Source organism: Corapipo altera, unplaced genomic scaffold (genome assembly GCF_003945725.1).
Source record: "Corapipo altera isolate COAL_440 unplaced genomic scaffold, ASM394572v1 23b, whole genome shotgun sequence".
Classification (NCBI taxonomy): domain Eukaryota; kingdom Metazoa; phylum Chordata; class Aves; order Passeriformes; family Pipridae; genus Corapipo; species Corapipo altera.
Window position 1 is genome coordinate 14,441,968 of NW_020884885.1, and position 24,523 is coordinate 14,466,490.

Here is a 24,523-nt window from a genome sequence, read left to right on the forward strand (position 1 = left end):
ATCAAGTCCTTAAACTTGGCACTCTGGCCTTCAAAAGGTTTCTGTATCGACTTCTTCTTAAGTCTCTCCAATATCTAGAGATTAGGCTGCTCAGCCTTTCTCCCTCCCATGCATGCATACCCAGCGTAGGCTCTTTCACCAGGCAAGTTTACCAATATTTCACAACTCTTACAGTCTCTCAGTTTAAAACCAAGCACAACAGAGCAGTGACATTTAATAGGTCAGCAATCACATACAAACAGATGGAATAAAACCAGCTTACTTTGCTCTAGCCAGAAGCTGGGTACTCTCCAGATGTTAGCTGACAAGCTTAGCAAATATCGGTGGTACCAGATTAGTGGTATTTTGCAATAGAGAGGAATTAGGGAAAATTAGCTTGGACGGCTTATCCGGTATTTAAACCTTCATTCAGTAGCTCAGAAAAAGATTGCTTCAGTTCTGACTCTGTTCCTTGGCTTAGATCTAAATTCAGACTGTTCGGACCTGGTTGATGTCTGGTTGTTATGAACAGGGTCCAGACTGCAACCTTCCTCCATTTACTTTGTTTACATGTCCCAATGTGCCTGGAATTAATTGATTGGTTTGCATAAACAAAAGAGTAAGTACAGTTTCCTTTGTTCTTCTTAGGGTGTTCTTTGGCCCAAAAGAGGTCAGTGGCACTTTGCTGTTGATTCCTGACAGCTGAGACTTTGTCCTTTCTGTTGAAAGGAACTTGTTTCCTTTGGCTCATACAGTATATAGCATGCTCTGCATCAGTGTGCAGTTTGTGTTGCTGAATCTCTTGGCTAGTGGTACACATATATGAGTCCGAGTATATCCTCAGATGACCCTTTCAGAATTTGAATTGTGCCTCAATTACATTTATGTACTCTCCATCTTGGTGTTTTGCCATCCTATACTACCCTCTGTCATCCGGCATCAGCAAATTCTTTCAAAATGAATTATTTCAAAATTCAGCAGGTGTTCTTTTTGTGGAACTATATTGCCGGGTTCAGTGTAACTGATGGCCTTAATTAAAATTCACACTCAGAAAGTCTTATTTTCCTATTCAACTTCTCTGACCAGGTTTAAAACACTCTTCATAGGCGTGGGATAAGAACTGTATGAAGCATTTAATTTATGTGAAGCAAAACTGGAAGGGTGTTTTCCTCTTATAGATTTGTTTGTTTCTTTCTCAGGGGGGTTATTGGAGAGGTTTTTTACCCCCTGCATATTCTTTTGATGCAAAAAAAAAAAAAAAATTAACTGCTTTAGCTAAGATATTACACCATGAAGTCCAAATATGTAGGCATGCTAATGTTGAGAGGGAGAGGAGAGATTTGAATGGGACTACAGTTCCACAGCTGAGAAAGGCAGATTTACAAATGTTTTAAAATGGGCTCAAAAGTTTGTATGGCCACGAATAGGCATATATAATGAATCTTTATCAGTTTGGGGTTTACATATTTAGCTCTTTTTTTCTCAGTGTTCTACAGGAAAAGGAGATATCACACAAATCTGGTACTAGAAATACAAGAAAGGTTTTAAAATTAATCACTGTCATGGGAAATGAGGTCTTACATACTGGCTTTTCTGTCATTTGGCAAATGTCCACACTGTTCAACCTGCCCAATTTGTGTAAATGAATCTTGATGAATGTACTTCTGAGAATTATTCAGTGTAATCACTTCTCTGACCTGTTTGACATAGCTAGACTCAGTTGCTGTAAGTTGCTTTAAGCTGCAAACCTTGGTCAGAAGGGTTTAAGGAGTTTTATGTTTAGTTCAGATATGAAAGGACAAATTAGACTGTAAACTATTTCAACAGGTGTAATGCAGCCTACCTGCAGTAGGAAAGATAGCAGGACCCATCTCCCATTTTTGCAGAATTTTGGGCACGTTTGGGGCAGAATTTTGAAATCAGGGAAAATGCACAACCATGAGTTCACTGTTGACAGATAGAGCCACACTAAAGACAAGACAGCAGAAAACTGGCATGTCTATGCAATGAAATCCTGTCAAGGAAGCACCAATGAACATATTTGTTTGAAATTAAGCATGTTAGCCTTAGTTGGCACCCTCCAACGAGGGGCATTCATTACTGAAATGCTGTCACAGGCTCATTATTTTGTAGGCCATGACCTATATTTGGTTTGCTCATATGCCAAGCTCTGGCATGGAGTAGTGTGAATGGGCATGCTGCCACACTAACAGATGGCCATCTGTAAAGATGGTGCCAGGAGAGGAGCTTCAATGGCCTGAACATTATGGAGATATTTCATGCATTTTTGTTCCCCATAGTTTGTTCACTGAGAGTAAGGGAGAAGCCATTTGTTAATTCATACCAGAAAGGAGAACAGCTCATTAGATCCAAAATCCTTTTCCCTGGCTGCACTAAGGTCGGCGCTCTGATTAAACAAAGGGCAGTGGTATGTGGACATTGAAACCTCCAGCTCCAGAAGCAGGCACTGGGGAGATCTCAGTCAAGCTGCTCTGCAGTTTGGCTGTGATCTAGCACACATTCTTTGCCAAACTCCACGAGAATGAGCAGCTGGGACATGGGAGGTTGAACATCCTCGCTGTCTGAACAAGTCCCCTGGGAAAGCAAGCTTTTTTCTTTTCCCTTGAAAGCTCCCATCTCTCTCTTCAACAGATACCTTAACTTCCTGAAACCAGAGCAGTAGCTGTGACAGTAACAGGGCTGCCATGCCCTACTTTTTCTTCCTCTCATGCCATTCAGCCTCTGCCTTTTGCTTCTTTTATAGGGACCGGATGAGAACGTCAGTCAATGTAGTGGGGGATTCTTTTGGTGCTGGCATTGTCTACCACCTTTCCAAGGCAGAACTCGACACCATTGATTCCCATCATAAAGGGCACGAAGACATTGAAATGACCAAGACTCAGTCGATCTATGACGACATGAAAAATCATAGGGAAAACAACTCAAACCAATGTGTTTTTGCAGCTCACAACTCAGTCATGGTAGATGAGTGCAAGGTACCTTTCACATTTATGGATATTGAGACATGTATATAGCACTGCATGCTTTATTTTATCTTATTTTTTAACCTGCATGTATTTTTCAAATCGTTCTGCAAATAACAATGTGACAACAAGGTTCATGAACCCCAGACATTTTGAATGTGTTTGAGCAGTTCAAAAGATGGTTTTTTTGCACTCTTCTTAAAACTTGTCATTTGATGGGAAAAAATCATGTACATTGTTTACATATCAAAAGGCAAGATGCAGCGTATTATGGGATATGCCAAGACGCAGAGAATATGGCATCACCTTCTATGGACATTTACTTAATTTTCTATGGCAACAGAGAACTTAATTGCCAACCCAAATGAAGGATAGCTGCAATTCAGATACAGCTGTTGTCACTTGCTGACTGCCTTCATGATATGCTGTTCAGAGATCGACATGTTGAATGCACTTTAGCATCAGAATGCTCCTGCACTCATACAGCATGCTCATGCTTCGCTTCGCACATCGTTCCTTCTTGAGTCATTAAGACATAAACATTGTATTCTCTCTCTAATCCTTGCTGTAACTAACGTGGGATATTAATAGTAATAATAACATCTTGATCAGAGTAAAGTGAGCTTGGGAAACTCCACCAGTTGAATGAGAAAACAGTTGGGGAGATTAGTGGTTAAAAGTTCACAAAGAGCCCACCACTAGGATGGGGCAGTTTAAGATCAGGAGAGAGCTTTTGAAAAGGAGGAGGAAGAAAGTGAAAATAAGATGGAACCTTTAATTTCATAGTCTTTTTTTTTTATTTATTAACACTCCAGTCTGATGCTGTACACTGTCTTTGAGACAGTGAATTTGCCAATTGGCCCACCTTAGCCAATTATTCAAAGAGATTCTCTTGTATCTTCCAGTTACCACAACTGAGACAGTATCTAACTGTGAATGACTGCACTAAGTTCATTAGCTCACCATATATATCAAAATATAAGTCCTATTCTGTCATTTTCACTTGTCTCTAGCCTGGCTGGAAATGTTCTTTAGAATATTTTTTTTTCCTAATGCTTCATTCTTGATAATGTAGGCCAAACCTGAATTGTCAGGGGAGAAAGTAATACTGGATTCAGAAAAAAAAACAATTTTCATCTTCAGTTTTTCCCTGAATCTTCCAAGGTTTCAATAAAATGATTTTTTAAAAATGAAAACATACATTTTATTCTGACACGGCTCTCCCCTTTCTCTTCTGGCCCACTCTTTTTCCATGAGAAAAATTAAAAAAATAAAATCTGAAATGGAAAGAGAATACATGATTGCACAAAATCAAAAATTGTCATTAATTTATATTTCTCAAAAAAGGGAAGGACACAAGAGATTAAAATTTGAAGGAAAAAAGAAACTCTCTGAAGAGAAAGATAACATTTGATAAAAGCTTTTTTTTTCATTAAAAATAAGCATGTGCACACACCCCTTTTTCGGATAACTTCCTTTAGAATTTTTGGAAAAGTGTCTTTGTGTTAAATAGACTATGCTAATTTCAGTAAGTTTAAGACAAATTAAGCTACCATATAGCAGTCTTGAATCACATTCATGGAACTGAATACTGATAATTTTGTCTGCTTCCAGTCTCTCAGGTTTGTACAGAGATCCAAGTCAAGTTAGAAAGTTGATGCAATCAATATTTGCTAGACTTTCTTTTCTCCTTCAGTTTCTCTTATCATTTCCCTCATTTGAAACAGTAGCTTGCCTCAAAAACATGGATTAATAGTGCACTATGTCATCCTAAGCACACCCTTTAATTAAAGTTTTGGACCAAGGATGTATGAGCTAGAAGTGTTTGTCCTTTTTAACTGTTTTAGGTTTGCTCTGCTTGCAATCTCATTTTGCACTTTTAGACTCATAAAAAGAGCCAGTCTTTACTGGATTGAGCACAAAACTGACTTTGAGCAGATCACTTCTCTTGTCGATGTATCTGTCTGCAAGCTGCCAAAAGGATGTGTTGTCATGACCTAATTGATAAGCTATGCTGACATCTGCAAAATGTTTGGATCATATTGAAGTACCTGTACAGCTCCTAAGTGTTAGACTAGCAAAGGCAACAGAGAATAGGATTTGGGGCTTCAAAACAAGCAGCGGTTAAATTTGAAGAGACATCTCTTCATCCTGTCAAATGCACTGGTGGGTTGAAAAGCATACTGCAACTCTGGTCAGGATATGGAAAAGCTAATCTACTAGCATGTCCTTTCTGTTTACTTTCTGTAATATACTCCATGTATAACACTAGTACTTTATAATTTTGCATGGTCAGTGTACATAATTAATAATTAGTTTACCTTTTTATGGGGGTAGAATGGTTGTTATTGCATGATATTTTTGTATTTTTTTTATTATCACATGACTCTATGTGATTTTCATTTTTGAATAAGCTGTTCATTCCTGTATTTGCATGTTTCCCACTTTCAATGATCTAAGAAAAAGCTTGACTTTGTTTCAAAAATCAGTGCATTTTGTCATGTTTCCATGTCCCAATGCTTCCATGCATCCAGTTTATCCAGCATGGGGAATTTCAGCTCTGTCTTTAAGTTTTCATTTGAAGCTGAGGATGTTAACTTACAAGGTAAGTTAGGAAAAAGTAAACCATCCATTTAGAATTAAATGAAATACTTTCTCACATTATAAAGATCTAGATCACTTTTGTAAAGTTAAATTGACATTTTACCTTTTTAATTTTTTTAAGTCATTTGGCTGGAGATATCTTTCTTGAAACATGAATTTATTTATAGTGATTTCTGGAATGCAACGTACAGTGTTTACTGTGAGTACCAACTCAGGCTGGTAGATCACTACAGGTGTTCTACCATACTTAAACCTGAAAATATTAGCACATATCTTTGCAGAAAAGAGCAAAGTTTTGTGGTACTTTTTGTGAGACAAATATAGCATTACTATGAATTTTTGATCTGGCTATACTCAAAATCTTTCACTACACTGTTACAGTGGTATGATGAACAATACTTTCACAATATATCTTTTCTTCCATTTCTTTAAAGGTGGTGTAATTGTAGGTGAGTTAGTATAGATACACATCTATGATTATTCAGACCTTGCATGTTTTTCATGTCCTTGCATCAGTTATGCAGCTTTGCTAAGGAATTCCACTGAAAAAAATATGACCTTCTACATTTAAAAAAAGTAATCTGTCCTTGAAATAACTCAGAGAAATCTATAAGAGATGGAAAAGAGTAAATTCTAAAATATTTATTTAATAACATTTTTCTACTGCTAATGTTTTCTAGTCAGTATAATAAATGAACAGGACTCTCAGTATTTGGCAGTGTTATGAATCCTGAATAAACACTTATATAATAAGTCGTGGTGTATGTAATTCCTGCAAATATCATGATCTTCCATATGAAACTCATTACTTTTCTTATCAAAGTGCCTTGGCCTTTAAGTCGGTTGTTGATGATAATTACTTGCAGGTAACACTGGCAACCAATGGCAAATCTGCAGACTTCAGTGTTGTTGAAGAAGAGCCTTGGAAACGTGAAAAATAAGTGAAGAGATCCCTAGCTGCATCTTTAATAAACCCTGGAGCTATCTTCTGGCAGAAGATATCATGATTAAAGAAGATTTCTCTTTTTTTTTTTTTCTATTTAACATCTACAGTTTCTGCTTACTTAATTTCGTAAATGAAACTTAGCAAAGATCTCATCAAATCATTGTAGTGTCTTTGCCAAGCAATGATCCATAACCATCTGTCTCCCTTGTGTTACTGTTTGGATGATGCAGCTGGAGAATACTCCATGCAGTGCAATGTGCTCTCACCCACTTTCCCTTTCATTCAAGACACAGAGAATGTAAATGCTGCAAAATGGGAAGATCAAAGTGCCAGTACAGTTCACTACAGGGACTCAGGGTCACAAATATGAGAGAAACATAACACCACGTAAGCCTTCAAGTGTTTTAGTGACTCTTGTGGCATACCTGATCTGTTTATCACTGTATGGCTAAAATATCTTTTGAAAACGTCCATAATGATTTCTATTTCTTTTAATAATTACAAGCACTGTACTTTTGTGCCTAGTTGTACTTCAAACTGACCTTAGATCCAGGAGCGAGATTAATGTATAGAAGTCAATAAGTTATCCCAGACATTATGTTAGATCAGTACGACTAATAGCATCAAGAGAAGACCTTAGATTTGTATGTGCATGTGGTGTGTTTTTATCAGGTGTCCCAGGGCAGGTGCAGCCTTTATTTTATGATGGTGCAATGCTCCTTTGTGACCACAGTGCATCACATAATACAAGGCAGTATAATTACAGGGGTGGTAGTTCACTAAATCTGCCTGATGTGCAAAACCACTGACTCAGTTATGGCATTCTTAATCAAAGTAGGTAGTACCTTAATGTTCACCCTGCTCCACTGATCAGAGAGATTTCTCATGTGAATGAGACTACTCCAGTAAGGTACTGCTAAGATTGATTTTGGATGTTATGATTGGGTACTTGAGCTACAAACAAATTCTGAATCCATTATTCTTAGAGAATTATTGAATGTGATAATCAGTAGCATTTGCTATGAAGTGAAAGCCATCTTTCAAGTATATCTTGTTTCAGTGAATGGCTAAATCCTGAATTCATTGCTAAACCAAATTTCATATAAAGTTAATAGATTTTTGTCCAGGGTTAGGACTGAAAGAAGACTAAACCAGAATTTCAGGATTTAATGAATTTACATCTCTCTCTCTTTTGCAGAGTAATAAGTCATATAACTCCCTAATGGCAAAGAAATGTTTTTTAGAGTACATGGCATCTGAACTAATGAGATGGTGTTTTGTAAACAGATTATATCTGACTCATCCTGTCAGAAGAAATTACAGTTACAATAATCACCCTGTGAAGTGTTTTTAAAGGTGCTTGTTAATATTCAGCAATTTTAAGATACTAGTGAATACCATTATACTATTAGCAATGTTCTATAGCAAAGCTGAGCCACATGGCCTTGGAAGGCTCTACTCACAGAACAAGCTTTCTGCAATTTTGGGAGAGCTCTCGGAAGTTCTCAGAATGAATCGGAATATGAGCATATGGTGAACTTAAAAATGGCGGTAAACAGAGTTGAAACATTTATGGAAATAGACTATTCAGTGTCTGTGCTCAGACCTGTCATAGGTTTAAACAGGAATAATGTGTTTAACTGTAGACTGATATTTGACTCTGTAGAAGCTATTAAAATATAAATATGGTCTGCTTTTGTTCATCTGCATTCATATAAAAATCTCTGAAAATGCACACCAACCTGAGCCAGCTAAGGCTACTTGCATGGTTAATAATGTGCAAGATCAAGTCCATTGTCAGAGTATCCCTCCTTTAGGCATTTGTTGTGGAATATTTTTCTTACTGTTGTATTTTTGTCATCACTTGAATTCCATGGCTACAATCCTAAGCAAAATGACCTATATAATTTAACACATATTGAACCACTGTGAATTCTGTAAGCCTCTAACATGTATTAAAGATGGAGACCTTTTCCAGAGGCCTCCTGAAGTATCTTAAGGATTTTTTAATTTTTTTTTTTTTGGTGAAGGATGGAATTGTAGGTTATTCAGAGAAGTGGCAGACAGATTCTCTTTTCTTCAGCCATTGTTATCAGCATATCCAGAGTTAACCTATATCTAGCTACTGCTTCTCCCCATTAGCTTTCACTGGGTTATGTGCCAGAAATGTGCCTAGGATGGTGTGTAGGTACTGTAAAATGTTCCCTACTCTGAGGGTGCTGGCTCACATCAAGTGAAATTTGCTGTGACTTGGGTGGTAGTTATATCCAAGAAAAACACATAGCGTTTACCCTGGTTTATATCCAGCATTCTTGAGCTGTTTCATGGCACAGCTCGCCCCTTAACAGATGATTTTTCATCCTTTTTCACCATAGCAGTTTCTTAGCAGCAGCCACAGTGATTGCTTGCCTTTAAAGTAGCTTTAGAAAACTGGTCCATATACTTTTAGCTGTCATTTGAAACTGTTTAGCAGTTGGAAACAAACAGGAATGTCAGTAACATGTGACTAGGCAGCTCCACAAAATTACATGTTGAGAAATGCTTAAAATATGCTTACAGTTATCCATTTGGGATGTATTGTCCTTTGAAGAGTGCTTCTTTGGATAGAGACTAGGGAAGGAAGGAATGCAATAATAGAGAAACCCCACCCACATATGGAAGAATAAATTTAGGTCTTTTGATAGGATTAGAATAGCAGACTGTGATTTTAAAATAGTAATTCTGTAGATAGAGTAACTCAGGGATTTTTCAAAAGATAATTATGATGGTATTTCTCTATTTAAATGTGGATGTGGGAGAAGGAGAAATGTTGGGTTTTTTTACTCCTCTACTTGTAGCCTGACTGAATATTTAATATAGTGTTACTCCAGTGCAGCACTGTATTAAATCATCAAAAAGCTTTCCACTTCTGTGGGAAAATGTAACTCACTCTTGGCTTTCATTTCTCGGTTTGCTCAATCCACACGAGGCTGGGTTGCTACTTAACTAAACAAACAGAAAATAACCAAGGGACCGTCCACTTCAGTTAATACAAAGTTCACATTTCAGCAAGCAGTGCTGGTTACGTGCCAGCCTCCTTTTAGTTTCACCAGGAGTGTCGATGCATTCATTTGAATCTGGCAATTTTTTTTGTATCTGTTCACAGTGCTGGGGTGGCAAATTTAAAGGAAAAGCACAGTGGAAAGTGATTTGTTTTCTATGTAGTTCAAATTAACATTTCTTTGTGCATTCATCTCATTTGCTGCTCTAGCAGTTCCCCCCACCTTTGTCTGTGGCACTGCAATATCCTTTGGCCTTTGGATTGCTGACAGCACACTGGCACATGGAAAAGTCTAGACCAGGCAAAGACGCAGCTAATTGCATACTAAATTAAATACATGCTTATGTGTTTGCTTTATTCATTTGCTGCTGAAGCGAGGTTGGCATTCTCTTAGTATCTGTTCATTGAAACTAAAGCATACTCTATGTTAAAATTATGGGAGAGGTGGAGCACTTTGACAAAACTTGTTTCTTCATTGCTTCCCTTGGAAGACAAAGGCTGCACCAGCCTTTTAAGAAACGTGTATGGGTCTTATACATGAAGATGCTTCAAATAGGTAGGGGATAAGCTATTTGAACTGTATTATGAGATGTGCTCTTTTCATTTGAATTGGTGAGAAACTCGGTATGTCTTTGAAAAATTGTTTGCAGTGGTAAAACCTGTGCCTGCAATGCTTTGATTATTGGACTACATGAAATCCCACTGAAATCTGTGGGAGTCACAAGCTTCCAGGAAAAGTCAAGTCCCTTCCTGTCTCTGTTAATTTATAAGACATTTCACAATCCCATCCTAGGGAATAGTCTTTGTTTGCTATTTATAATGAAGTTGATTCTCACATCCAAAAAGATATCTGCCAAGATGCTTCTTTTTTACCTAATTGTTTCTATGCTACAAGTCCAGCACTGAAATTAAAACTCAGCACAAAAATAAGGATCACTATCATTACAGTTTTTTTCCATATCTTCTCTAAGGTACAGCTGATCTCTGTTTTTTCTCAAAGCATGTGGAATTCTAGACTTTATGCCACTTTTAAAGTACGAGTAATATAGATTTCTGATTTGTTTTCCATCACTCCCAGGGTCATTATTTTTCCAGCAGTAAACACTCAGAAGAGCACACTGTTCATTTGAGAAGTGACAGCATTAGCATTTGAACAAATTTATTCTGGTGACTGCCTGGATTTTCTTTGCTTCCTTGCCTTCGCTAGTGTTATTGCAGCCTTGTTGTAGCAACACAGCAGCAATTGCACAAATCCCCATAACTATAGGTAGTATTAAACCTCACCTCTAACATTCACTTCTGTAATTATCTTCAGAAGGGCTCTGAGCTTTAGTATCAGGCTCAGAAGAATCCTTTTGTGGAGATGTAAAGGTATAACTGTTTCTCATTTCATTAAGTTCCATTCATCTATTTTTATTGCTGCATTTGAATTAATTTACAGAAGGATAGATAAGGGCACTTTATAAAAATGTACTGTAATATTATTCTGTTATGAGCCTGAAGACTGTCCTTGATTTTTATTACTGTGACTATTAAAGCCACAATTATGATATTTTTCATCTTAGCTATTGTGATAGGTGTAGAGTCCATTGAGACAGTTAACCTCGGCTATAATTCACCATGTAACACTATATAGAAGCTCCTGTTCCCAGCAGAAAGCATTCTTGGAAAGATGAGTTATTTTCTTCTCTCCAATAATATTGATGACTTTGAAGGAAAAATATTTACCCCATTTCCTTTGTCTAAATAGTGATATATAGAGTGTAGTTTCAAGTACTAACAAAAAAAAAGAAATCATGATACTGAAGTGTCAAAGAAGGCAGTCAAGCTGTAAATGCATTGTTCAGCTTCGCCATGTAATTTTTTAAAATGCTGTGTTCTTGCTCACAATTTTCCTGAAAAAATGTATTTAGTGCACATTCCTTCCAAAGTTGTCAGTCTTTCTTCCCACATAGGCACGAAGGCTGTATCTCTCCATGGTCCTCAGACAAAGCACAGACTCTGCAGTTCTGCACACTTAAGGCAGGACTCTGGGCAAAGTCCCCAGGAGCTGGGGACTGTACAATGGATGCCTCCCTCATTTTTTCTTCCTGATCATGTTCTATGTTAAATTGAAATCTGCTGCTACGAATGAATCAAATTGCTGCTGATGCCCAGGTGCTGGTAATTCTTTTACTTCTCTTATGAGTGGGCTCCCTGGCACAAGGCTCTGAGGAACCGTTCCCTCACATGTGCCCACCATCTCAGAGACATCTTCCCCTGCTCAGGGGAAACCTAGTTGCTCCCCACTACCGGGTTGATACAAATCCTAACACAGATAAAGTGGTTGTGCAGTTGCAAGTACGAGTCTTACAAAAAAGCCAGGTTCCAAATATTGAAAAAACCTAGAGCATATGACTGAGCCGCTGAGTAGGTCTCTACTAGTCCAGGATGGAAATAACTGACAGACTAATGTAAGATATGGGGAGACAAGAAGACTTGTAAGATTTATCACTTCACCCAAACTTTGATCCCCTTTCATTTCTAACTACATTCTGCTGTAGAGCCGTTGCTGATTGATGCTAGAGCATCCATTCCTTCTTGTCTGATTTTTCAACATTCAGGAGTCCTGCAACTGTTTTTAATGATGCTCTGTGGCATACATCATTGCATGAAGAGAAACTGGCATAGGCAGCATCACACAACCTGGATTGTCTGGTACCTGTATATTGCTTTGTACATAAATAATATAGTTTGCAGGGATTTTTGTATCATTCTTTTCCATTCGTTTTCTACAGTTTTTTGGAGACTGTATGCAAACTGTGCTTGCATATTGATGTTGTAGTTAGTATTGTAGATTATAGCATTTCCATTTTGATGGTTTGTATGGATTTGTGAGTTCCTGTGCACTACACATTGTCCTTCTTTCTTAAAGACAATTGCATACACTTCCATCCAACACATCCTGCTCCTTTCTTAAATATATCATATTTCCTATGGTCTGGTGTGAGCTCTTGCTTGTCGAATGCATTAGAAAAAGCTGAATATGTATTTATAGTATTAAATATTATATGCTCAACACTGATTTAGTTAAGAATAATACAGGTTTTAGGGGTTTGTACTTGTTCTCTAGAAACTACAGTGTAGACTGACTTAAATTACCTAGTATCTGTAATTTACAGACACACAAATATTTTCTTATAATATTTTCTATGTGATTATATAAGGTAGGGACATAATTCTCTAAAGGTGATCTATACCTTAAAACAAAACCAGTTTTCATATGACATTTAGGATCAATGAAATATTTCTGTGTTATGTTTAGTGACAATTCATAGACAAAGCACAAAATGCAAGAAGCAAATAGGAATTTCAAGATGTCCTTAAATGCTGCAGTTCATTATGGAACAGTGTTATAATAATCTTATCTGAGCAATCTTCTAGGTTGACTGTCTTGGGCAATCGTCCCTCATTGTAATAATTTTTCTTGATGTTACCTTTGCCAAATCCTGCAGTTCTTTCTTAGGCCCTGCTAATATATATTTGATTGACTCAGAATGCAGTTTTAGAAAAACTGGAGATCTGAGGAGGCAAAAAATATGCTACCAGGTACCCTGTCCATCTTGCCACAATACAGTGTGTGAGAGTTCAGCCTGTGGAAAGAGTTTATGATCTCACCACCTACTTTTGCCTTCTTGAAAAAGGACCAATAGAACCGCCATGGGACCAATGTAATTGGGTAGCATCCATATAAATACCTCTTGCTTTCTTATGTATTTTAAAGAGAATAACCACTATATTTTTCGACCCAGATGGCAGTTGCTTCTCATTTTGGTCATCCCTTCCCATTAGGCAAATACCTGTTGGCATTAAGGCCGTGGCTATAATAATTTCTACTTAATAAATAAGGAACTGTTTTTAGAGGAATAAAAAAAAATTAATATAAATATTCATAACACCTATATAACAAAAAAATCTTCTATGGCCTACTAGCTCTTTGACTGTGATTCAAAACAAAGCAAACATTGAATAGCAAGGACTGCTGTCTCAGTGTGACTGATACTGGGTATCTCTTTAACGATTAAATAATCTATGGGGCCATGTTATTCTGCTGAGGTTTTGGAGCCTAAGTTTCTAGTAGATATATATATGTAGGAAGTGTGTTGATATACCCTTGTATTTTAATCTTTATTGTATTTTAAATCAGATGTAACAGGTATTATCTTAATAGGAATCACTGGTAGAATAGTGCTCAGTTACTAATAGCTGGAAAACCCTATTGATACAATTTTTGACATTTTGTTGAAGCATGATGTCCAGTGCCTCTCTGCACTTAGTGTAGATAATGTAGCTATCAACATGTAATTTCAGTGAAATGGTGTATACAGTATGTGTAGCAGTGCATTAATTTAATTTAATTGGTTTCTATGTGTTGAGCCATAGTAGAAAATTAGGCAGTGTTTTGAAATTTTGTTCTACTTTCTGTTTTTCATTTGTATCTGGGTTTGTTTCTTTTTGGCCATTCAACTGATTAGGTTCCATAGCTTAGTAACTACTTTGTCTGTCTGTTATGGAGTATCCAGTTTTGATAACATTCAGAATCATGTATGCAGACAGCTTATTGTAAATATGTTCATTTTAGTTTTCAGCTATCTAACCAGTATGGTGTGTGTTAGAAGCTGCATGTGTGTAGTTCTCTGGCAGTAAATGAAAGTGATCCCAGCATAGATTTCCTGCCTTGTGAATGCACTTGTTATGACATGTTAATGAATTAATGTTCACATGAAGTGATAAGTTTTGTTTTCTTTGTTTGCTTGAAATGTTTGAACTCTTTATCACCAGAAGTTTAGTAAGTCACTGTTTAAATTGGCACAATGAATACGGGGAAATCCATCTAACTGCATTCCTGTTGGATGCCCTGGCTGCTTTTGACTCTGTGCAACATTCAGCCCTTAGTCACATCATGGCATCATAGGATCCCTTTGAGTCATTTCCAGTTTCTCCTTGACCACAAATGCCAGGAAAGCAGTGCAGTCCCACGGCTATGACTGGGCAAGCCTGCAGGCAGCAAGGGGCTGTCAGTTCTGTCCAGAGTGCCTGCAAAGTCCAAGTAGGAACCTCTATTTCATCCCCTTAGCAGGAACAGTCTCTGAGAAAGATGAATAAGCTCAGGGGCAAAGGGGCACTGTTTCTTTCACTGTTAAAAAGGGATATTAACAATTATTGGAAAATAAATGCAAAACTAACAGCTTCTCAAGCTACTGTGGTTGTTGTATAGGCCTGTTATCAGAACTATGTCTGTTCATAAAACAGACATATGAACTACAAAGTCAGTGGCAAAAATCTTCTGAAATCAGGGCTGCAGTTCAGATCTGTGAGAAAATAAGGCTGTATAGAAAGAAGGAGCTGATTTGTTCCTAGATGCCCTGGACCTGGATCTCAGGAATGTAATCATCCCCTCTAAGCAGAAAGAAATAAAAATCAGGCCCCAAAGCACAGAATCTATCTTGCTTGGTGAGTCCCATCATGATGCTTCAGGATGAATTGCATGCTGGAGTACTGTGTGCTGCCTATTCATCATCCCTTGCCCCTTCTTTAAGGTGACCAGACATGAACTGGAAGGTTTTATGATCTTTCACATAAAAAGGATAAAAAGGAAGAGGGACAAGATTGGTCTTTTCTTTACATTCAAAAAGTTCTGCAGATTTTGAATTTACATACTGTAAAGAATCTGTGGCACAGTTTGTTTAAAAATTAATGAATGCAGATGATAAAATTTCTCCCAACTCTTGGCTCTATTCTTGTATATTGTAGTTGGAATGCCTTGTAGACTGATTCTATTTTTGTAGTTCAGATCCTTTCTTCTTTACAAGGATTGTTAGTCATTTGCTTTTAATGCTTTCTTACGGTGTGAACTGATTTCTGTAACTTTCATGTATAAAACAAACTAGACATTCTTTCTATACTGGAAATATAGTCATGAATATAATATTTCACTAAGTGTTGTACCTCTTATGTACATACATCAATAAATGTTGATTCATAATTTTCATCTGTGAGTTTTAATTTCAGCCTGGGCTCAATATGGGAATGCTTTGTGTAGGAATTTAAATAAAGCAGTCTGGTGTGAGAGGCTGGCTGTTCTGAAAACTACATTCAGGGTAGAAGATGGACCTGACTTTGCCTAACTGTTAGAAAACCTCACCCTTCACTGTATCCTCCAAATATTCCAGGATGCCAACTGCAAATGAGCTCATTTCCCAAAAAGGCCAGGGCTCACTGGCCACAGTTCTTGGCAATGAAGCCAAGAGAAGTGAAAAGAGATGTTAGAAGAATAGGAGAATACAAATCAGTGGCTGCAGTTGCTTTAGAAACCTACTTCCCTCCCTGGCTATGAAAAAATAAGTCTCTTATTCATAGTCTTTCTAAAAAAAAAAAATAAATAAAGCCTGTAGCGGAACTTCTTGAGTACTCTGTAAAGAAATCAACATTTATTTAACACATAAAGTAAGAGATGCTTATGGAGCAATCCATGGCCCTGTGGACTGGCAGTTGCTAAGTATGGAAAGAAAGCTCCAACATTTATGCATGCTCAGAGTAGCAGACTTTACGGAAATAGCATAACTACCGTTGTGTGATAAAGACACATAACCGAAACCTCGGCTGTGAGGATTAACTGTATGCACAGCCCTGGCCTTGCTTCTTCTTAATCATCCACTTGACAAATTTCCAAAGAAACCCAGGCATGGCAGGAAGTGGCTTTGGCAGCACCTCAGCTGGCGATCTGCCCTCTTAGTCAGTAACGAACTAAGTCCTGATGTGGTGCTAGGAGGATCTTTGGGCAAAAAGTAAATCTGAGGCCCCTGCTATCTGCTGCCATTTTGATACCATGTTGCTGCTTTCTGCCAGAGGCAAAAATACCTTGGTCTGGCCTCATCAACAAGTGTTGTTAATAAATGCATTCTGCTGATGTAAAATTCCCTGCTGAAGTTGGTTCGTGATCCCCCATCCCTCACACATTTCATGTGGACTGTGTACGTTCAAATTCCTTCCCTAGAAAGTGGCTAATCTTCTGTTACACATCATGATAAAAGTTGAAAATAAAAGGCCCGACATGACCCATGCAGAACCCTGTACAATTATATGAATGCAATTATATGAAGTTGTTCCTTCTGAAAATACACACCCCAAAGGCTGATTCTCTAAGTGCTTGCAAGCCCCTTGTGTACCCCTTTTCCTCCATGTCCTCAGCCTTAAAGCAAAAGATTATTTCAGGGGTGTCTTTTTATCTGAAATGTGTCCCTCTCTACAGGAAAGAATCTGCTAGAAGGTGCTATAAAAGACAGTCATGAATCATTGACTCATATTAAGAGATATTTCTATATCTCCTCTCAGGCATGAAAGAAAAACTGAGATAACACTCAGGGTTGTTAAAACTCAATCTTCTCCTTTGTATTAGATAGTACGTGTAAACAGGACAAGGTTATGAAAGAAACGGGTGGCCCCAACATACAGTGCTTTAGGGGAAAAACAACATTAAAAATTACACTCGGTTGGGCTAAAAAGAGTTATTCGCAGCAAGCACTTATACTACAAGAATGTACAAATACCCCAGCAGGGTTTAGTGCCATTTTGCTTCCGAAGCTGTGCAGAGCCCTGTGCATGCACACAAAACTGAGGCAGCTTTGCAGGCTTGGCAGGTGTCTGTCTGCTGTCTCACATGTACAGCATGCAGTGAAAGTAGGAAGGAAAACAGACTGCATGCAAGATCAGGCCTTGTGGTTGTGGTGGCGTTAGCAGAGCAGGCAGGTTCTGTGGTGATAAGCAGAACGTGTCTGTGTAGACAGATAAATTACAAAGCTGACTGTCACCCACCAAAACTCACAGGGACAGGATCTGGAGGAACAGGACCTCACACTGTTGATGGTGCTTCTGTAGCACAAGGATGAGCACTTAGAAAAGCAACAGAGGGTCTATTTTACACAGTGTTGTGCTCTTCATTCTCACTTGTGACTGAACTAAAAATGTTTGCTTTTCCTGTGCTCATTGTAAGACTAATCTATCTCCATTTGTCTGTTTTCTTACTGGGATGCCAGAAAGTGCTCCATGGACCATTTTCCCGTGACCCATGGACATCACTTGAGAAATGCTGCAGTGGAGATGTGCAAGTGAGAAAAGACATCTGACTCCCAACTCTCTGAAGGGACAAGTAGAGAGACCAAGCTAGGAAATGCACTCAAAATTCATTCCATTGTTTCACTGAGGTTAGTGGTATTACCTAAATTGAAAAGATCACACAAGCTTTGTTTCTGAACCTCATTTCTCCCATTTTGACTGGTCTGTAACCAACAGGCAGGCTTTATACCTATCCTCTTCATGGGCAGGGGTGAAGTCACCCTTCTTGAACAAAGGGCAATTTTGTTTTTTAAGTCACTAGCTGAACAAACAGCCTTACCTAGAGTTTATTTCAGATTTTCACTTCACTAATTAAGGATGAAAATGAACTACAAAAGAACTGTAGGGAAATACCCAACAACTATGAACTTGACTCCACTGGTGAATCTGATGACCTACTTCTGCAAAACAAAACATACCAAGTTGAGTGGATGATTGTGAAACAGTTTTACAGTAAGACAAACCCCATGTGCTTGCACACTAGGATACGGATAGACAGTACTTAGATGTACCTTGGCAATGCTTGAACAAAGCTGAAACATAGAATAATTTATGAATCTGAAAACTGAAAGGAACCCAAAATACTTTGTCCAGGGATTTGCTCTGAGGCTTGTATCATTGATGGTGGTACTCCACGGTATGTGCAGGAGGCGTATTCTCTCCTTTGGAGTACTGTTGTCAGCTGAGATCACTGTGGCTTGATTATGGGGCTCAGCTGTGATGGATTCACCTTAGGTAAACTCATTCTACAGGCTCAGGCTGAGAGCTGCAGAAAATTGTCTCCCCGAGGTAGCTATGGCAAGGTGCTGCTAGAAATCTGCAGCAGCAGCCCTAAACCGGATGTTTGCTTTTAAAAAAGTAGGCTGATTAAAAGTGGTGAATATAAACTCTTAAATTAAAATACTGAAATTCCCATCATGAGGCAAAACCTACCCAGTTTATTACTGTCTGTTCTGAGAAAAATGGAAGTGAGGAGTCTCAATTCATACAAAAGAAAATGTGTTCATTGAAAATGACCTAAGCCTGTTTTTTTTTTTTTCCAGATTAAACCAAGGGAAAAAAACCCTTTTGAGTATGTGGTGCCAGAAGCTAGATGATGTACACCAGTGAATACAAGTAAATTTAGATTTAAAGCTAAAAACTCTGCTGTACCAGAGCCATTTAGTACCAAATGATACCAAACCATTTATACAGTTCAACATGTGACTATCAAAATGGGCATTAAAACTGACCCCACCATAATATGACTGCCTGAGGCAAGGCTTTCAGATGCCAGGTACAAAATTTACAGCCTCCAGAGAAGTGAAAAATGCCTTATCATATCCTCCTCTGTCCTGAGTTGCTCTGGGAGTTAGAAGGACGTCAGGACAAGCTCAGCAGACATGAAAGTTGTTGGGTGCACAGAGCCTCTGCCTGAGAGCCATATGCTCATTTACCACTGCCAGCCTACATACCCCTAACTTTAACTGTGCCTCAGATTCAGCACCAGAAGCAAGCAGCTGTTGAGCTAAATTCTAAGTTAAGTGGGTGTTTCAGTGAGGCTTTTCCTTAATATTCTAAAAAATGCTTGAGGGTTTTCCAATAGATACACTTATGTCATCTTAGACTTGAATAGTCCTATTTTATTGTAAATTTGCACATAAATTATTTTCCAGTGGCAAATAAATTACCTGTAAGAATTGCATTTTAGTACAAAGGGAGAGCTGTCTTATCCATTAGGCATGAAGAATCTTCCCCCCCCCCAAAAAAAATTGACCAAAAAAAAGTAGTTTTGCATGGTTAGATTTTGTCTGGAATATTAAAACTAGCTGAAACTATGTCTGTTCCTTAAAAAAAAAAAAAAAAAAAAATCTTATTTGACAGCCCTTGTGGTCTTATTTTTATCTAAAACTTCATAATTTTTTTCCAAAAGAAATCATAAAATTAAAGACATTCACATCAGTGTTCAATACACAGCTTTTTGTTGCAGAGAATGTATGAAAGTAGGTTTCATCCCCCAACTTGTTAATCCAAAACCACTTTGCCTGTAGAGTAGGAAGTTTTAATAAAAAACCTGAGACTCCTTGAAGGTGTCACTCAGATAAAATCTTTCTAATTCTTGCTGGACCCATCCAGACAAAATCGATAGAAGGCTGTGTTTAAAGCATAAGTGAAGCTTTCACTGCCTCTGCTTTACTTGCCCTTTAACAATCATCAACTGTCTTGAGGTCAGGAGGGCTTCTTTGGTGGTGGATTCGCTTCTTCAACTTCAGCTTTTAAAAAAAACTACGCAGCTATGTGAAGATCCATATCAGTCCTGCACTTTCAAAACAGGAAGATAAGCAAGAAGCAAAATGTTCTTGAAATCTTGCCGTTGCTAACCTTGCTCAAATGAGAAAGGGAAGAAAAAAAGCACGGTCTCTGCACTGTACAAAAGACATTATTACTCATCTTTGCTGAATTTGTGCTTTGCCTCTCACTCCTCACTGTCACAGCTGCTTGGTCACAGCATGGTGTTGGTGGATGCCAAATGCAGCATGGCACAGCAATAATAAGAAATAAGCTACCAGGGGAAAATTATTCAAAATCACTTTGCAAAGGAGGTGGTGAATGTAGAGGTTGACTTGGAGGTGGGGGAGGTCCACAGGAAAAGGCTAATTCTTTTTTCCTTCTCAGAGCTATGAAACATTCAAGTGCCAGAGGCCTGGGAGTGTTGAAGGTACTTTCCCAGTAGCTGTACAGAAATTTCACTCTCTCTTTACTTCCTTTCCCATCAGTTGTGTCCTCCCTCCATCCCTAATTCCCCAGAGCTCCAACCCCAAAACACTTTTTCACAATTCTTTCCACTCTTAAGAAACCGGTCACCCACTCCCACATAGCTGGAACTGCACCCAAGGTAACAGCCTTTTTCCTGCCACCTTTTTGTCCTTCTCCCTTCCACAGAGAAAAATTAGACAGTATCTGTGGTTACCAAAAGGGCTGATATTTGACTAATCAGATCTCTTGCAAAGACTCCAGGGGAGTCAAACCCTTGAATTGTTTAATAAAGACTAAGAAATAATTATTACCGAATGGTCTCATATAACTTAAAATAAACCCATTAACTGCTGACTTACAAAATATCTCGCAATCTGTGTAAGCTGAGACAGTACACAGCTTCCATAGGATTTAATTTCTTTCCTTCATCTACAGAAAGAATAATTAGGACCAGCCCTGCCCAGAATGATATGCACTAAAGGGACACTTGGTAATTGTCTCCTAATAATATTCCAGACAACATGCTTCAAACTAATTAGTACAGAGGCTGATGTTGTTGAAAAGGGACACACAAAAGACAGCCATATCATGTGAAAAACTGCAAAGTCACAATTTTGGAACTGATATTGTGGTAAGAGTTTAATATCCACACAGGTAGACATGATGGCCACATACCCTTTCTCTTTCTAAGATCTTCAAAAAAATACAGATGAAACAATCACTCTGCATTGCTTCATGAAAAAAATTATATTCTTATAAAACATAAAATCTCTCTCTTGAATGCGTCTACTGCTTTAAACAGTATTTCCATTGGTCTAGATTACATTTATTTGAAACTTTTCAAGACAAAGAATTAACACAAGCTGATCACAGGGTCTGACCTCCTCAGCATTTTTAGAAGAGATCCTCATACTTCCTAGGCACCAAGGATAGACCAAAACCCAATTTGCCTGTCAGCACGCTGAAGGAAGGGCTGGGTGCTGTGCTCTCTAAATGCTGTTGGTTCAATGAGCCAAGAATAGTCATGCAGGTCTTAGTGGGTTGATCTTAAATTGAATCAAGCTGATGTCTGCTTCTGGGGGGAAGCTGACTTGATCACCAACTCCCAGAGCATCTGTGGAGCCTATGGAAGGCTGGCAGAGCAGAAAAGGTCACATAGCATTCACCTCGGCCTGGCTTAGAATTTGCAAGCAGAAAAAATTGTCACAAATACTCAACATGACTATCCTGCTGAATACTTCTTTCCCACTAATAGCTGGTCTTACTGTTTATCCTCAACATGGAATCAAGTTTATTTTGGAAGCTTATTTTACAGTTCAATGTGTTTTTAGCAATACTATTGCTAGTTACAATTTAGATATGATATTTTCTATCATTCTGAGTAATCTGTTAAATAAATATGCAAATATATCAAGTGCTCTGTATAAAAATACATACACACAACAAACAACCCCTCATATAATAAAATCAAGATTAATAAAAATATGTACTATATTACACATATGAAACGTAGTTTTGAAACTATAATGAAACAATCACACATGAATCACAGGACATAATCTAAAAAGAACCAGCATATATAAAATAATGGCAGTGCCTCTGTAAAGACAACTTGAGGATCTCCCTATTTAAAAATATATAAAAAAACTCAACCAGTGTTGTCTGTGCATTTATAGTTGCTGAACATAAGGTAAACTAGGAAGAAGCTTGTGAGATTCTTCATTCAACACCTGTGTAGGGAGATGAATAACATCACAAACTTTTTTCTTTTTCTGAAAGAGAAATTTAGGCTCCAAGACAATGAAATATCTCCTTTACATTAAGACCTATATTCAATTAGGACTTAAAGAGAGGAATAATTCTTACTCTGGATCTCCATACTTAGTGAAATGAGTACCTAACACTAGTTTAAACACAGCCTTCAACGGAACATTTTGATTTGTAATGACAAATAGAAATGCTTTCTTAAAAACATTACAGGGATTAAACAAAAACCAATGCACTGTTCATAGATGAAATATCCTGACCTACATAAAGTCAGATAACATCCTACGCATATTTTAAAACCTCTGCTTGTCTTGGGACCTTTTGCCCAGGTGTAAATTGCCCTGAGAAGATCTGCCTGCAGATACCAGGGCACTGAGCATCTCAGTGAAACACATGGGAAACTGCTGGAGGACTGCAATTCAGAAATATAATCAACAGTCTTGTGCTTTATGTTCCAGTAAAGATCAGTGTGAGCTAAAGTTAGTATTTAGCTAGCTCAATACTCATCCTCCAGACTGTTTCAGATGGAGAACATAAAATAAAATGCTTTAGCAGAACAGTTTCAAAGACAGATGCTATGGTCAGTGAACAGGAACACTTGCATAACCCTGTTACAGGCCATCCCTATCCAACAGCTGACGCAGACCACAGGTTGCAATTCCTTAAATTGTTTTTACTTGCATTTTCTTGGGGCAGCCCAATTAGAAGTTATCATTCCAAACTGCTTGCTAAAAAATAGCACAGACCACTGGTAGTAAATAAGATTTTTTCTGACAATTCATATCAATATAATGCACAGCATCATAGCTTAATACAAATACTTTACATAACAGACACAAAAGGACAAAACACAAGCATATAACAATGCAGCTTAGCGACTCTACTATATTACATGGCTGGGAGAGTTTCCTTTCATTTTCTTTGACCTTTTCTGTAGAATTTGAATTTCTGGTACCAATACGTAAGCAATGTTTCTTTTTAAAAAGCAGATGGAAAAAATGTAGATGAAATAGAATTCTGAGGAAATAAGTGAAATCATAGAAAAAGAACTTTTAAAATATCAGCAAACTGGTACGACATAATAATAATAAGGGAAACAATTTTACTAGGCTCAGCATCTCCTAAGTTAAATGGAATAAAAAGTTAAATTATCTAAGATAGAGACCCATTCTTCAGGAATAAAATACTGTCACCTTCCCTAATGATCTCCAAATGCTTGATTTGTGCATGTGTGCTAGAGCTGGGGTCATTTTGTTTCATTCATTATCTTAACTAACAGACTCATTAAAAACATGCACAAACTTGGACCAATGAATGAGGGAGGGAGAAGAGCAAAGAATATCTCAAAAACTCAAGGATAATTGTACAGGTTGCTAGGATGATAAAGTATAGACCTTTATTATGTATCAGTTCGCATTTTCATCTCTTTATTACCCCTCCCGAGAAGACTTGCTGTATGCCCATAGTATCATTTAAAAATAGAGATAAATAAATTTTATCCTTCTGGGTTTCCCTCATTGCGGACCAAGCCACACATAATTACAAAATGTCACTTTCTGTTTATAGTGGCAGATTCTGAATGCACCCTCTGCTCTTCCTGGCTGGAAGGCATTTCTGAAGGATTCTCATGTTTCAGACATTACAGAGCGTGCCTTTTGGGTTTAGAGTTGATTGTCACTCTTGACATTTTTTCCTCACTTACTCTTGTATCATGGCGAGTTTAGTACCTTATATGTTTCTAAGATGGAGTGACTGGATACTTCTTAAGCTCCACACAGCGAAGACCTTCCATCTGGGGAATAATGAGGTAAACTTGTATGTCTCCTAACATCCAGGACAAAGTGAAAGTCCTCTGTGTAGGGACTGGGAACTGAGAGCATTATGCAACTCTTGGGGCATATTTCAGAAAGCACATGTCAATTTTTAAACCCTGGCAACATTGTAAAGTGATTAAAAAGGAATAAAACTTATGTTTATTTTCAAAAGACATCAGTAGCACAGTGCATCTGTGAATTCCTGTTCAAGTTCCACGTGATTTTGATTTCCCCAGCCCTGATTTACTTGGCAACATGGTACCATTACACTCCAGTCTTCATGTCAAGGTCCTGATGATTCTGTGTTTCATTGACAGTCAGAAGTTCATCACATGCTTGTGTTCGGTCATTTGACCGTTCTTTATGAACCAAGTGCACCATTTCTTGTGATTTGCTGATGTCTCCATTTAATGCACTTGACTTCCTGTCCTCCACTGCCCCTTTCCCATTGTTAATCACTAGCTTTTTCTTCTGCCCACATCTAGAAATAAATAAAAAT

General features: G+C 37.9%; 2 protein-coding genes across 8 annotated transcripts in view; one reads left to right on the forward strand and one right to left on the reverse strand.

The window, feature by feature from the left end:
* Window positions 1-15,584, forward strand: part of SLC1A2 (solute carrier family 1 member 2) — a 90,741-nt gene extending 75,157 nt beyond the window's left edge. For 4 of the 5 annotated variants that reach the window (XM_027642485.1, XM_027642488.1, XM_027642483.1 and 1 more), the window contains exons 10-11: window positions 2,744-2,975; window positions 6,434-15,584. In XM_027642485.1, coding sequence (XP_027498286.1) covers window positions 2,744-2,975; window positions 6,434-6,508 — 307 coding nt within the window. In that variant the 3' untranslated portion in view covers window positions 6,509-15,584. Of the gene's footprint in view, window positions 1-2,743; window positions 2,976-5,497; window positions 5,569-6,433 lie in introns of all 5 variants that reach the window. The other variant, XM_027642484.1, reaches the window with a different exon arrangement.
* A 5,373-nt stretch (window positions 15,585-20,957) lies between these two features.
* CD44 (CD44 molecule (Indian blood group)) overlaps window positions 20,958-24,523 on the reverse strand; it is a 46,802-nt gene continuing 43,236 nt past the window's right edge. For 2 of the 3 annotated variants that reach the window (XM_027642473.1, XM_027642472.1), the window contains one exon: window positions 20,960-24,505. In XM_027642473.1, the coding sequence (XP_027498274.1) occupies window positions 24,289-24,505 (217 nt within the window). In that variant the 3' untranslated portion in view covers window positions 20,960-24,288. Of the gene's footprint in view, window positions 24,506-24,523 lie in introns of all 3 variants that reach the window. The other variant, XM_027642474.1, reaches the window with a different exon arrangement.